Source organism: Nyctereutes procyonoides, unplaced genomic scaffold (genome assembly GCF_905146905.1).
Source record: "Nyctereutes procyonoides isolate TBG_1078 unplaced genomic scaffold, NYPRO_anot_genome, whole genome shotgun sequence".
Taxonomy (NCBI): Eukaryota; Metazoa; Chordata; class Mammalia; order Carnivora; family Canidae; genus Nyctereutes; species Nyctereutes procyonoides.
In genome coordinates, this window is record NW_026575049.1 from 69,129,903 (window position 1) to 69,144,042 (window position 14,140).

Consider the following 14,140-nt stretch of genomic DNA (forward strand, 5'->3'; position numbering starts at 1 on the left):
ATACCTCTTTTATGACCTGGGCTCAACCCATTCCACCCCAGGGATTCTCAACTTGATGGGGAGCTTTCTTACCTAGGTCTTTAAACATCTAATACACTAACATGTATCCACAAATGACAGCACTCTATTGTGTTTTTTAAGTGGTAGTATACTTTACCCGTCCCTCTGCAGGTTGCTTTCTTCACTCAACACTAGGTTCTCACAACTCAACCAGGTTCCCATATGCAGAACCAGATCCAGTACAGTCCTTTCGAAAGCTACACACAATCACGCACTACGTCACATACAACTTAGTCTCCCATTCTCTTACTGGTCATTTCTACATTTTGTTGCAATGAATCTTGTTGTCAGGTCTCCTTGTCCATAGAGTTTCTTCCAAGTATGTGCCCAACTATGGAAGCGCTTGGTCACAGGGTATAGGCACCTCCCATTTAGACACTGCCAGCTTCCTCTTCCAAATGATGGAGCAGTTACTAATTTGCCAGCGACATCTACAAATTCCCATGTCTCCACTCCCTTCCTGACTTTCCTTCAGGAGGCGGCATGTTTCAATATGTTGATACACAACGACAACGATGGTGATTCCGGTTATAGTTTGCCTTCCAGCCTCCCACATTCATCTACCAATAATGCACAGTAAAAGGACTACCCACCATTCCACCAAATTTGACTTCCTTATTCTTATCTTTGCCCACACCGTCCTCCTCAGAAGGTCCTCCCTTCTCACCTTCACTGCCCAAACAGAATTAGCAGCCATTCCTTATTTATACTGAATCTCCCCATGGTGTCCAACCCCAAGCTCTCCCCTGAGTCCTCAAGCAATTTGTCTGTTCTCTCCTATGGAACCTACTATAACCAGCCTGGTATACAGGACGTGGTACACACAGCAGACCGAGCGTGTACACTACAGTTGCTGAAGTACAGTTCTGTGGGTGCCTGCCTCATCCCGAAGCTAATCTTACCCACAATATGTGCAAAATAAGTATTGATCTAGTATGTTCAGCAAGGACTACAAAGCTAAATGCTTGGCTTATGTGAAAAAAAAGTGATTAAGTCCATCATTTTCCTCTGTTACCTGAACTCCTTTACCATGATTACTATGGCATCCATTCAAACAGGTACATAAAAAATCTACTGTTTCCTGGGGTTGGTGGAAGGTTTGTTTTTTTGTTTTGTTTTGTTTTGTTTTTTAAAGAGAGAGACAGTGGTGGAAGGGCAGAGGGGGAGAGAGAATCTTTTTTTGCGGGGGGTGGGGGAATCTTAAGCAGGCTCCACGTGCAGCGCGGAGCCTGATGTGGGGGCTCGATCTCATGACCTGAGCTGACAGGAAGAGTCGGACATTTAACCAACTGAGCCACCCAGGCAGGAGCTCTGTGGGAAATTTTTTTCAAATGTTTTTTCAGTCAACTTACTTTGAAGTTTTTGTTTTGTTTTTAAGTTTCCTGTGACAAATTAAAATGTAAGAGCAGAGTGTGATGAAACTAAATACTGACAAGTACCCTCTTTAATGAAACATGTATCTCTGGACAACTACTGTATGTGAGCAAAGTAAGAAAATCCTGAAGGAAAAACATGACACTTACCTGATTACATCAGATCTACTGAAAAGGGCAATATCTAGACTGACCATACATCCGAGGGAGGCATTTGCTCCAAAGTGAAGACAACCAAGTGAAGACACCAGAAGGAGGGCACCACTAAAAATACCTTCACGTCCTATGAAAGGTCCTTCCTCAGAAATGGTGGCCATGCTTCATTCTAGGACACTGAGCTTGCTGTGAACACTATGTACCTAACCAATTTCCTCCCCTAGTTAATAGGGTCATTTCTGAAGCTAAGGTACATTGTACACTAGTAGAGACAATTAACAAAACTACCTTTCTTCCTTCCTTTGAACTTTAAATATCACTATATTAAAATGGACGTCAAACTATGGGAAGAAAGGGGATTTGGTAGGGAAGGGAGAAGGAAGCGAAGGGAGGGGAGGGGGACAAAACCCAAATTAAGTACATTACTGTGAACTTCTTCATCCAGTGCCTTAACTTTCCCTTTCTTCTTAATGAGCTGGATCTTGCAGGCATTGGCTTCCCAGTCCTTGTCATTGCCTCCATCAACTCCCACACCTGAATCAACGAGGGGCAGAAAAGCAAGATTCAGACACTTAGATTATCATCGTGAGGCAGATTTTTAATTAAAAACTATTCTTTCATCTAATTAATTCATATGTTCATCAATTCACAGTCGCTGAAAATTATTATATGTCAAGAACCACAACAGCTGCTGGAAACAAAAATGCAAACTACTCAATTTTCTGCCCTCAAATTTCTAATAGTCTATTCAGAAGATAGGGACAAAATAATGACAATACAGTGTGGGTTTGGGTTATAATAAAAGGGCTACAGATTAAAAAAAAAAAAACAAGAATACCACAGGTTGGGTGGCCATTGGAGCACAATGGAGAGAGGCAGCAGATGGGTGCCCACCTCAGAAGGGGAGGGAGGAAGGAACATGAGGGAACACGTTTCTCAAAACTCTACTTTAGTGCCTCAAGAGTTTGAAAAACTCACCTGAAGGTACTAGAAAAGCACTGAGTAGTTTCAAATCAAGAAAGCACAGGGTAAAAATGTTTAGGAAACTCTCTTTGAGAAACAGAGTACGGACGGAAGGGGAGAAACGGAAGAGGGGAGCAGCTGTCAGCAGCTCTAGCTACAGCAAACCAAAAATGGGGACGCCCCGAACCAAACGGGGGTGATGAGGACAGAGATCAGCGCTACTGAGGGTAGAAGTGTCGGATGCAAGGTGAGAAAGCAGCCTGAACCCGGGGTACCTCCTAGGCTCGCAGGACTTGCTGAAATGGTGGCTGGATAAAGAAACGCAGAAAGAAGAGAGTGGCGAGTGTATTCAGTTCAATTCTGGACACGCAAAGTTTACGGTGTCGTGGTTTCTCCAGAGAGAAACTTGTAAGGGGCAGTTGGAAACCCAGGCCTGCGGCCTGAGAAATCTGCGTGGGTCCTGATCACCGACACGGAGGAGGGGAATGATGTCAGAGTTCACCCATGAAGATACAAAGAGAGAAAAACGGGCCTAGGAAACAATCTTGAAAGACGTTAATATTTAAGCAAGAGGTGGCAGAAAAGGAGCCCTCAACGCAGACAGAAAAGGAACCAGCATGTTAGAAGGACAATACGTGTTGTCAGAGAAGCGAAGGGAGGAGGGAATTTTAAGAACCACAGAGTAGGCCAAATTAAACTGCACGTTTAGCTTTTTACTTTCAATACCACCCCCCCTCCAAAAAAAAGAACCACAGAGTTGAGGAGTTCACTTTCTGTTAAGCGAAGAGAGTCACAGAGAACAGACGCCGTGACCTGCGGACACGGACACGGGCCTGCCACCGCCCTCCTCAGGAAGCTCTGCTGGCACAGTGGCCGCCGCCGGCGCCCGGGGACTTGGGGTTCAGGGCGGCTCCCTGCCCTGCCCAGCCGGCCTGCCACACCCCACACGGCCCGAGCTCCTGCTCCCTCTGCGGAGCCCACGGGGACTCCTGTGCCGGGGGGACTCCCCACGCGGGGCCGGGGCGAGGCCCCCACGCAGCGGGGAAGAAGCTGCCCGGAGCGCAATTGGCAAAAAGTGATTCTTAGTCGCTTCGTCATTTATTGAAGGTAGACGACCTCGGCTAAGTATATATGCCAAGAGCAGGGAATCCTTAGAGAAAAAGAAATTACAGGAAAGAAAAAAGATAATTTATAAAGTAAGGCCTCTAAGAACTGTGTTCCACCACGAAAATGCCCCAGGTGATTTCTGTTTTTACAGTAACATTCTTAACAAAGGCAGATATCCATAAGAAATAATATAAATGGTAATACTGTTGAAATTATACGAATAAGCCCTTTAAACATGGTAAGAGACAAAAATTCTTGTTTTTAGGTTTACTCAAAACAGAATAGACATTAATAAAGAATCTAGTTAACTAAAACAAAAAAGCCTATTTAGACTCAAGAATCATGCAAAAACTATATTTTTTTTATAGAAAGGGAAATACCAGCAGAATCATATCCTCTGTACTCCAGTCTCTGAAGGCCTTTGATTAGGGTCTCCAAGATTTCTCGTCTTGTGCGAGGAACATGGTAGTTTAAGTATGCAAATATACCTGCAAATGAACAAATATTTAATAAAAAATATGACTAACAGCAAAATTACATAATTATGACAAAATCCTCATTTGCATAGTTATGTCTAAGATGTGAAGAAATATGAAACTAGAGTCATCTTTAAAAAAGAAAAAAATTCTCACTTCAAATTACTTAAAGGTGGTGAAACTTTTACAAAGAGGTGTCTCTCCTTAGTATAAAAGACTGAAGAAAACATGTCAAAATAAATGTTTAGCTTTTGCAAAGAAACTTATAAGGCTGGTCACATATCTTCCATCGTTGCCACTCTGTCAAGTAAACTTTAATTTAAAAAAATTAATTAACAAATTTGTGACTTATGTCCTAGGTATTGAGCACTGTTTAAAGGAAAACATTTTCCAAAATAAGTATTGTAAGCAACACATGGGCCCTAAAAAATGAGACAAATGGAATAATCTTTCTTATTTCCAATGATTATGGGATCAATAACATGTAAGAATAAACATAAATAAGTATCAATGATGTGAAAAATACAACGTAAATAACTTAATAATAGGGGAAAATGGGACTAAAATATTTATATAATCATCTCAAGGGAAAATAACATTTGTTGAGTGAATCATTTGCTCACCAGACATGACCAAAAGATAAACAACTATCATGATACATGTTAACACCTACTGAGAATTCATAAAAAAGAAGCCCTTCTTTGGAAGAGCAAAACTAGAATAAAATGACTCGTACAACGTGAACTGAGCCAGAAAAGCAAATAGGCAGTAGAACAAAAGTAAGGAAATCCACATTTTAAAAACAGCAGCATGAAAGTGACCTGAAGTCTTCCATAACCATGCTTCGCTAGGGTGGATATAGCTTAAATGTATAAATACTGAAGATCAAAATATAAGGAAATGAAAGCTCAAGTCACTTTTTTTTTTTAAGATTTTATTTATTTATTTATTCATGAGAGACACAGAGAGAGAGAGAGGCAGAGACACAGGCAGGGGCAGAAGCAGGCTGCATGCAGGGAGCCTGACGGGGGACTCGATCCCGGGTCTCCAGGATCACAACCCAGGCCAAAGGCAGCGCTAAACTACTGAGCCACCCAGGCTGCCCTCAAGTCACTTTTTTATGAAAGAACTTTCCTCTTCCCAACTGTGTGACACTATGATGCCACTGATTCATACAGATATTAATTCTGTGGGGTATAAGAACTAGTGTCCATTTCCATCTGAAGCAATACCTTTATTTCTGTAAAGAGCTCGTCCTATTAAAGCATTTCAGCATACAAAAATACGACGGTGGGGCACCTGGGTGGCTCAGTTAAGTGTCTGCCTTCGCCTCAGGTCACAGGCTCCCCGCTCAGTGGATAGCATGCTTCTCCCTCTCCCTCTCCCCCTAACACCCACTCACTCTCTCTCTCTCTGTCTTTCTCCCATAAATAAATAACATCTTTTAAAAAATACCACAATGTTACTATCCAACAAAAAGCTATCGTGTGTATGACCATCAGGATCGATACAGAGCAATTTTTCAAATGAACTATCATGCTCTTCCGCCCCACTACACTACAATCCAAAACAAAATTAACAACTTTCCCCAAAAAAGGCAGTATGAGACCAAACGTTACAGAAATCCTGTATTTCATTCATATTTTTACTTTTTTAAAGATTTTATTTATTTGAAGGAGAGAGTGAGTGAGTGGAGGGAGGTACTGTGGGAGATGATCTTCAAGCAGACTCCCCACTGAGAGTGCAGCCCCACGCAGGGCTTGATGCCACGACCCATGAGATAACAACCTGAGCCAAAACCAAGCTGGTTGCCCAACCAACTGAGCCACCCAGACACCCGCATTCATAATTTTTTTTTAAAAAAACCTTACATTTGTATAGATTTTTTAAGTTCTCACGTGTTATACAGGCACGATGGCTGTTATTGCTGTTCCTTTATAAAGTATCTGTAAGATGAAGTGAACTAACAACCCAACTAGCGAGTTCTTCTACACTTTCCCTCATCACAGGTCACTGGCATTTGATTAAGATTAAATGCACTAAGAAAACTACCAGTTCCACGTAAGTATTTTTATTATACCATTAAAAGACAATACACAGAATATGAATCTTCTCCCAAAATAATACAGTAATAAAAATGAGCTAAAGAACACTGATTCTCAACTAGCCTACTTTCTACCATTGTGATGAGCATCAGCTAAATAATCCGCTAAAAGAGGATACGGTCTAGCTCATCTAAAAGTTATTAACCAGTGAAACACATTACACTGTTAGGAGCCATTTGCCATGTCTAGGAAATCTTAAAGAGAAAATCCATAGTTGCCAAATCCTAATAATGCAGCACAAATCAGAAAATTCACTGAGTCATCCCTCTCTTTATTTTTTTTTTTTAAATTTTTATTTATTTATGTATGATAGACACAGAGAGAAAGAGGCAGAGACACAGGCAGAGGGAGAAGCAGGCTCCATGCACCGGGAGCCCGATGTGGGACTCGATCCCCGGTCTCCAGGATCGCGCCCTGGGCCAAAGGCAGGCGCTAAACCGCTGCGCCACCCAGGGATCCCCATCCCTCTCTTTAAAAAAAAAAAAAATGTAACTTTAATGGTAAAAGTAATACACATAGAAAATTAAAGATTAAATGCCAATTTAAAAAAAATCAATTTAAATGCAGATATAAAACCAACTGTCCTTAATACAAATTATAGATTCAACACATTTTTTAAAAGATGATACAATATTCAATTCACGATTTTCAATACATGGAACTCAATACTGTTCTAACTTCAATGTCTTTGGTTTACATGGGCTCAGCATGCGGATCTTGAGATCATTTCGGGTATCATTTCATGGTGAAAGAGTATCTTCTAAGCTAATGCCCCACTTCAAACAAACTTCTAAAATGGTAACTATTTGAGAAATGAATAAAAATTCACACTAAACATCTGTTAACTCACAATCACTGAAGAAATCCTGTGCATCTTCTCACTCAGGTACGCCCCCAAAGCTTTCCACCACACCACCCTGCCTCAGCTTCCCGCTCTGCAAAATGAACGGGTTTCACGGAGAGGCGGCAGGATAGGTTTCAGAGCGAGTACCCCGTTAACGGGCAGCGGCTGCAGAGAACTCGGAGAAGAACCATACAGTGGCCCCACTTCCTAAATGGGAAGGCGAGCCATGGCTGCCCAGCAGCACGTGTTACCAGGAAGTGGGCAATGACAGCACAAAGGCTACGTATGTCCTACCTGACACGTGAGGACATCTACAGCCCTCACCAGCTAGATGTTCTCTAATTTCCGAAGTTTCTTCTGATTGCTTTAGAGCTATTCCAGATGGATCTGACGTTTTCTTAGACGTCAGATTAAGACTGCACAGACTGCACCTACAGACTGCACCTCTCTCCTGGGCCTCATTTCTTTGTTATAACATTTTCATGATTGTCTCCTGTGTACATTCTATCTACCAAATTAAAATTGGAAACCTGGTGAAAAACCTTGCTATTTTCAGGGTACAGTTGCCCCCTGAATGCAGGTTTGAATCGCACAGATCCACTCATGTGTGGATTTTCTCCAATAAATACAGTACAGTGCCGTAAACATATTTTCTCTTCTCTATGATTTTCCTAATAACATTTTCTTTTCTCTACTTTATTCTAAGAATACTGTATGTGATACAAAGCATGTAACATACAAAACATGTGAAGTTTATGTCATTGGTGAGCTTTCCAGTAAACAGCTGGCTATTAGGAGTTAAGTTTTCGGGGAGTCCAAAGTTATACTGGGACTTTCCATTGAAGACGGGTGAGGGCAGGCACTCCAAACCCCATATTGTTTAACAGTCAATTGTATCGTTAAGAATAAAAGCAAAGTAACAAAATTTGAGGACATTTTTCTGCAAAAATGATTATTATACCTAAGAAGAAAATGCTAACACCACCCACCTAATACAATGTTCATATTTAAAATTTCCCTGGGGCAGCTGGTGGCTCCACTTAACCAGGTCATGATCCCAGGGTCCTTAGGATCGAGTCCCCATTGGGCTCCCTGCTGGATGGGGGGCTTGGCCTGCTTTTCCCTCGGCCCCTCCACCACCCCCATGCTTGCTCTCTCTTGCTGTCTCTCTCTCAAATAATAAAACCTTCTAAAATAATAAGATAAAATTTCCCTATTATAAAAAAAATCTTTGGGATCCCTGGGTGGCGCAGCGGTTTAGCGCCTGCCTTTGGCCCAGGGCGCGATCCTGGAGACCCGGGATCGAATGCCACATCGGGCTCCTGGTGCATGGAGCCTGCTTCTCCCTCTGCCTATGTCTCTATCTCTCTCTCTCTCTCTCTCTGTGTGTGTGTGTGTGTGTGACTATCATAAATAAAAAATTTAAAAAAATTTAAAAAAAAATTAAAAAAATCTTTTACAGCTGATTGTTCATTCTAGGATGTAATAAAGGATCATACCTCCCATTTGATCATTATATCACAAAAGTCTCTTCGAATCCAGAATGATCTCTCCCCTACTGCCCTGTTTTTCCTAAGACACCTACTTATTGACAAGCTGTGGCCAATTTTCTTGTTGAATGTCTCACCCTCTGGCTGTGTCTGTTTCCACACAGTATAGTGTACTGATTCTTCTATTCCTTCTATTTCCTAGAGACTGGAGACCTAAAGACTTGATTGAGTTAGGTTAATATTGGAGGCAGGACACCTGGTTGGGGGCTCAGGGGTTGAGCATCTGCCTCTGGCTCAGGGCATGACCCCAGGGTCCTGGGATCGAGTCCTGCATCAGGCTCCCTGCGTGGAGCCTGCTTCTCCCTCTGCCTGTGTCTCTGCCTGTGTGTGTGTGTGTGTGTGTCTCATGAATAAATAAAATCACCAAAAAAAAATTGGAAGAATTATACACAATGTATGTATGTATTTTATATCATCCATAGGTCCCTTATTAGTGTTAAGACTGTCAATGGTAAATACAATTAGATCATCTAGCCCATCATATTCTGAAAGCATCTTCTGAATACTTTTCAGGGTTTCAGACACTGACAGCAGGGATTTTAAAACATTCATATTCTCTTTCTTTGTGATGTACATAATAACAGTGCATTTCCCAATCAGTGGCACCTTAGATTCAATAAAATATCATATATCATGTTCCAATTCAAAACCTGCCCTTTCCTTGAGAGGAAGCACTACTATTATCTATAATCATCACTGTCATTTTTTGGTTTACTCTTGGAACAAAGAAAAGGAGGAACAGAGGAAGAAGCTGGAGCAACATTTCTCCCTACATAACCAGGCAGGAACTGAAAAGAAGAAAAGGACAATGTATATAGAGAAGTTTTCAAAGATCAAGTAACAGAGTTGGGTGAAGAAATAACAGGGGGAAGGGATTAACCTAAGTCATCCCTGCTTAGAGAAATGAGAGATAAAGAAGAGACTGAACCTGTCCACTTCACAGCTCAGCCCCTTGCCAGGACTGCTGACCGGACACAGCGCACCTGCTCGGGTTAGTGGGTTACGTGTGTTCATGGGGTAGCTGGGAAAACACAATGGCAAATAACCAGCCAATCATACATGCGGGGCCTGTTCACAAGGGAGGCATTCACAACTCAAAATGGTACTTATCACAGTAGAAATCACTAGCATGAGCCCCGTTTCAGGTCTTTGACTTGTCTTTCCAAACCTCTCCTAAACAGCTTTGCTTTAGGTTAACTACTAAAAGCCTAAAAATCAGCTTTCCGTTGCTCTCCGGTAATTGCTCCAATATCGCACACAGCAGTCATATGGAGCGCAGGAGACTTTCTACTCCTAAATCACCATGTGCTTCCGGTATAAGTTCGCTCATTAATAGAATATTCTCAGAATAAGTATCTGCCTAAGTGGAGATGTTTGCACTTACAGGCATCACTCTTGGAAAAGTGCAACTTAAATTCAGTGACATGAAAGCACCAATGACACCTTTCTTAATAAAATATTCAGACATGACCCGGGTCACAGACACATTTGGTTGAAAGGCTGTTAAGCGTTACTGAAAGAAAACTAAGAAAACTAAGAATGCAACTTAGCAGACTAATTAAATTATTAAAGTTCCTACGCCTGGCTGAATATACGCCCTTGTAATTAAGAATACTTTTACCTATTTTTTGCCTTGACGGCTTCAGTATTTTGAGACCTCAGACACTGTAATTTATCAGTGATAAGTGTTCAAATTCATTCTCTAAATTTTATACTTTCTGAATCAAAATCCATCTGCAATGCCACTTAAATTTTTACATTTTTAAAATTTTTCTTACAATGCAAGTGTATTTCATCGTTATCATCATTAAAGATTCAAATTACACAAATGCTACAGAATTGTGAAAATCTCCTTTTTCTACCCCCCCTCAAGGGAGATATCCACTATTAATCCCTCACAAACTGTCCCAATCCTGCAGCTATGAGCCTATGTATATATACTGTCCTTTAGCGACACTATATAAAGCTAGATGTACAGGGTTTTAGAAGACACTTTAACACATCAATGTGATGACTCTATATACATTGTTTCTTTGACTTAAAAATGTTGGATATTTTTTATGCCGGTATATACACGCATCTACCCTATTCTATTTAATGGCCACGTACTACTCCCTAATAAATTTTTTACCTAATCATTTCACTCCTGATTGAGGTTTTTCTATGTCTTTGTAATTACAATGCTGCAATTAAACATATACATATCGACTTGATGCTTATCATAATACATATTCAATACTACAAACACGGAAGCACATTCTAAACATTAAGATTCCTTTAAAAGAGGAAATGCTGAGGGCGCCATGGTGGCTCAGTGGTTGAGCATCTGCCTTCAGTTCAGGTCATGATCCCAGGGTCCTGGGTTGGAGCCCCGCATCAGGGTCCCTGCTCAGCCTGCTTCTCCCTCTCCTGCTGCTGCTCCCCCTGCTTGTGTTGTCTTGTGCTGTCAGATAAATAAAATCTCAAAAAAGGAAATATTGAGATACTCTTTTCTATAACCCTAAAACACCAAGAAAAAATTATATAGAGTGACACAATGAGGAATTTCCATTTTTAGTGTTTTTTAATTGTCTAAAATCTTTCCCCTGTTTACACAATGCTGGTTCAGGTATCCCCTACCTTGTTGTAAATACATGCCGCCACTGCCCGAAGCTCCGTAACAAGCTCCCTTGCACCTTTAACACCCTGGAACCCACAGCGCTGTTCAAACCCTGACATCTCTAATTACACACTCCCTCCCTCACAGCCTACCTAGGGCATCAACTTTCCTGAGAAAAAGCATGCCCTTCCTGCTCACAACCCTTCAAACATTCCATCTCTCCCACTTCCACCCAAGCAATCCCATCAGACCACAGGCTTTCGTCATCCTGACACGCAGCCCCTCTGGGCCCACGGCTCTCTTCCTCCCGAGTCCCTGAGCAGGCCTGTAGCAGAGCCCGTCCACCTCAAGTCCATCCTCCATCTCGGGCCCTCCACTTGCTGGCCAATCCTGTCCATTCACTGCTTGTCCAACTGGCAAATTTCCCCAGGTATTATTCTAAAGCTAGAATCTAGACTACTCCATTTCTCTGTTCCCAGGTTCTTTCTCAGTTTCTGGTAGACCCTCACAGAATTGAAGCTTTCATTTTCATCTTAACAGTATATACCCTCCTACCTTCCTACGTTGTTCCAACATGCTGGAGGCTGTTCACCCTGGAGACCTGGGTGGATGCAGATACAGCCTGGCAAGAGATCCACACCTTCTCCCCCAGATTTTCAAGGGCCAACAAGAGCTCACCAGACACGCTGGAACATCGCTGCTTTCCAAGGCAGAGGCCCCTCCTCTGGGCAAACCCGCTCCAGGGTGCCTTATCCTTCCTTATAAGCTCAAAACAGAGAAACGTATTTCACAAGCTATTTCCTCGACGCCGGTCTCTCCTACCTGTAACTCTTGATTAGCAATTCCTCAACTTTCTAAATATAGAACCTTTTATTACATCAAAACATTTTGAGGATCCTACACAATAGTGGGTTGAATTTTTATTATGCAATGATCTAGAACAACTTTTTTTTTTTTAAGATTTATTCATGATAGACAGAGAGAGAGAGAGAGGCAGAGACACAGGCAGAGGGAGAAGCAGGCTCCATGCCGGGAGCCTGACGCGGGACTCAATCCCAGAACTCCAGGATTGCGCCCTGGGCCAAAGGCAGGCGCCAGACTGCTGCGCCACCCAGGGATCCCCTAGAACAACTTCTATACAACTTTACAGACCATGCCTAGAGTATGACTCAATCAGTGAACACCCACAGTAGCTTCATAGCTTACAGGTAAAGAACCACAGCTCTAGAACTCAACTTTTCAACTCCATCAGGGGATCTCAGTTCCACGGTACTCCCTCCTCCGCTGGTACGGATACCCTCCTTGACACAAACTCCAGTCCCTCCGCCTTCAATATATGCAGCTCCTCTAATGATTTATTTATAGCCAAATGCAATTAATTTCCCTCTGCAATGTTAAACATGAATGCAGAGTCTGTCCAAGTCAGTACACTACTCTGGAACTCTTCTGCCTCTAACCACTGTTCTTTGGCCCCTTTTCCTGGAATTTTTATTTCTTCTTTCAAACCCCACGGCAACAGTTCTCAACCTATTTCTGACTCTATTCACTGTTGGGTAAATGCCATCGTGATATTTCTCACAGTGCACTATTTCTCTACCAGCTGGCACTATTTCTCAACAGTACTGCCACTGGGACGCCTGGCTGGCTCCGTCAATAGGGCATATGCCTCTTGGATCTTGGGGTTGTTAAGTTCGAGGCCCACATTGGATATAAAGATTACTTAAAAAAAAAAAAAAATCTTAAAAAAAAAAAAGAAAAAAAGTACTGCCCTGTTACCTGAAACATTCCTGCCCCAACTAGTCCCTGAATTTCTATTCAATCCACTTGTAGTCCAAATATGACAAGGAACAGTGAACAAGAAATGCCTAGTAACACACCTGTTGCATTCCTTGTTGTACCTGTGTATTCACTGTTTCCTCCAACCAGACAGCAACTCCTTCAAGGCAATTTCCTTATTTTAGTCATCTCTCCAATGGACAAACCAAGTATAAAGCCTTCACTTCCAATATCTTCTAATGCTTTCTAGGTACTTGAAACGTACAAAAATTCCTAAACTACAGAAAGAGAACACTATTTTGCAGAATGCTAAATAGGGATGAGGTAAAAGAAATGTTCCATAATTAAAGGTTTAAGAAATACTGGGTTAGGGGATCCCTGAGTGGCGCAGCGGTTTGGCGCCTGCTGGGTTAGGGGATCCCTGAGTGGCGCAGCGGTTTGGCGCCTGCCTTTGGCCCAGGGCGCGATCCTGGAGACCCGGGATCGAATTCCACGTTGGGCTCCTGGTGCATGGGGCCTGCTTCTCCCTCTGCCTGTGTCTCTGCCTCTCTCTCTCATTCTGTGTGACTATCATAAATAAATAAAAATTTTAAAAAAAAAGAAATACTGGGTTAAAGTTAACAAGTTTATTTGTAGAACTTTCTAGAAACTTTATTCTTGCTACTTGCGAATCTCCAAAAGCAGAATTTCCCACAGCTGTGTTGTAAAACTCTTTCCCACCTTCCACTGCTCATAACCAGCACCTATTAACTTCTCCCTTTCCAGGGAACATATTTGAGGAAATACTTATTAAACAGTTAATTATTTTCTTTCACAATTACTTTATATCCAGTATGATTTCCAAGGAGGATATGTTAAAGGTATTGGTTTTATGGTTTATCCTAGCAGCCCATCACAGCATCCCTCAAATATCTCCAAGTCTATTAGTGTTATTACAAAAATCTTTTTAAGGATTTATTTCAGGATACTTTTAAACTGTAAGCTCCCTTACTGCTTTTAAATATGGCCTCACGGGGATCCCTGGGTGGCTCAGCGGTTTAGCGCCTGCCTTTGGTCCAGGGCGCGATCCTGGAGTCCTGGGATCGAGTCCCGCGTCGGGCTCCCGGCATGGAGCCTGCTTCTCCATCCTCC

General features: G+C 42.1%; 1 protein-coding gene across 3 annotated transcripts in view; it reads right to left on the reverse strand.

Moving 5' to 3' along the window:
• Positions 1 to 14,140, reverse strand: part of GFPT1 (glutamine--fructose-6-phosphate transaminase 1) — a 57,261-nt gene that overhangs the window by 39,178 nt on the left and 3,943 nt on the right. For 2 of the 3 annotated variants that reach the window (XM_055328007.1, XM_055328006.1), the window contains exons 2-3: positions 4,040 to 4,147; positions 2,016 to 2,123 (exon numbers count right to left, since the gene is read on the reverse strand). In XM_055328007.1, the coding sequence (XP_055183982.1) occupies positions 2,016 to 2,123; positions 4,040 to 4,147 (216 nt within the window). Of the gene's footprint in view, positions 1 to 2,010; positions 2,124 to 4,039; positions 4,148 to 14,140 lie in introns of those variants that run through there. The other variant, XM_055328008.1, reaches the window with a different exon arrangement.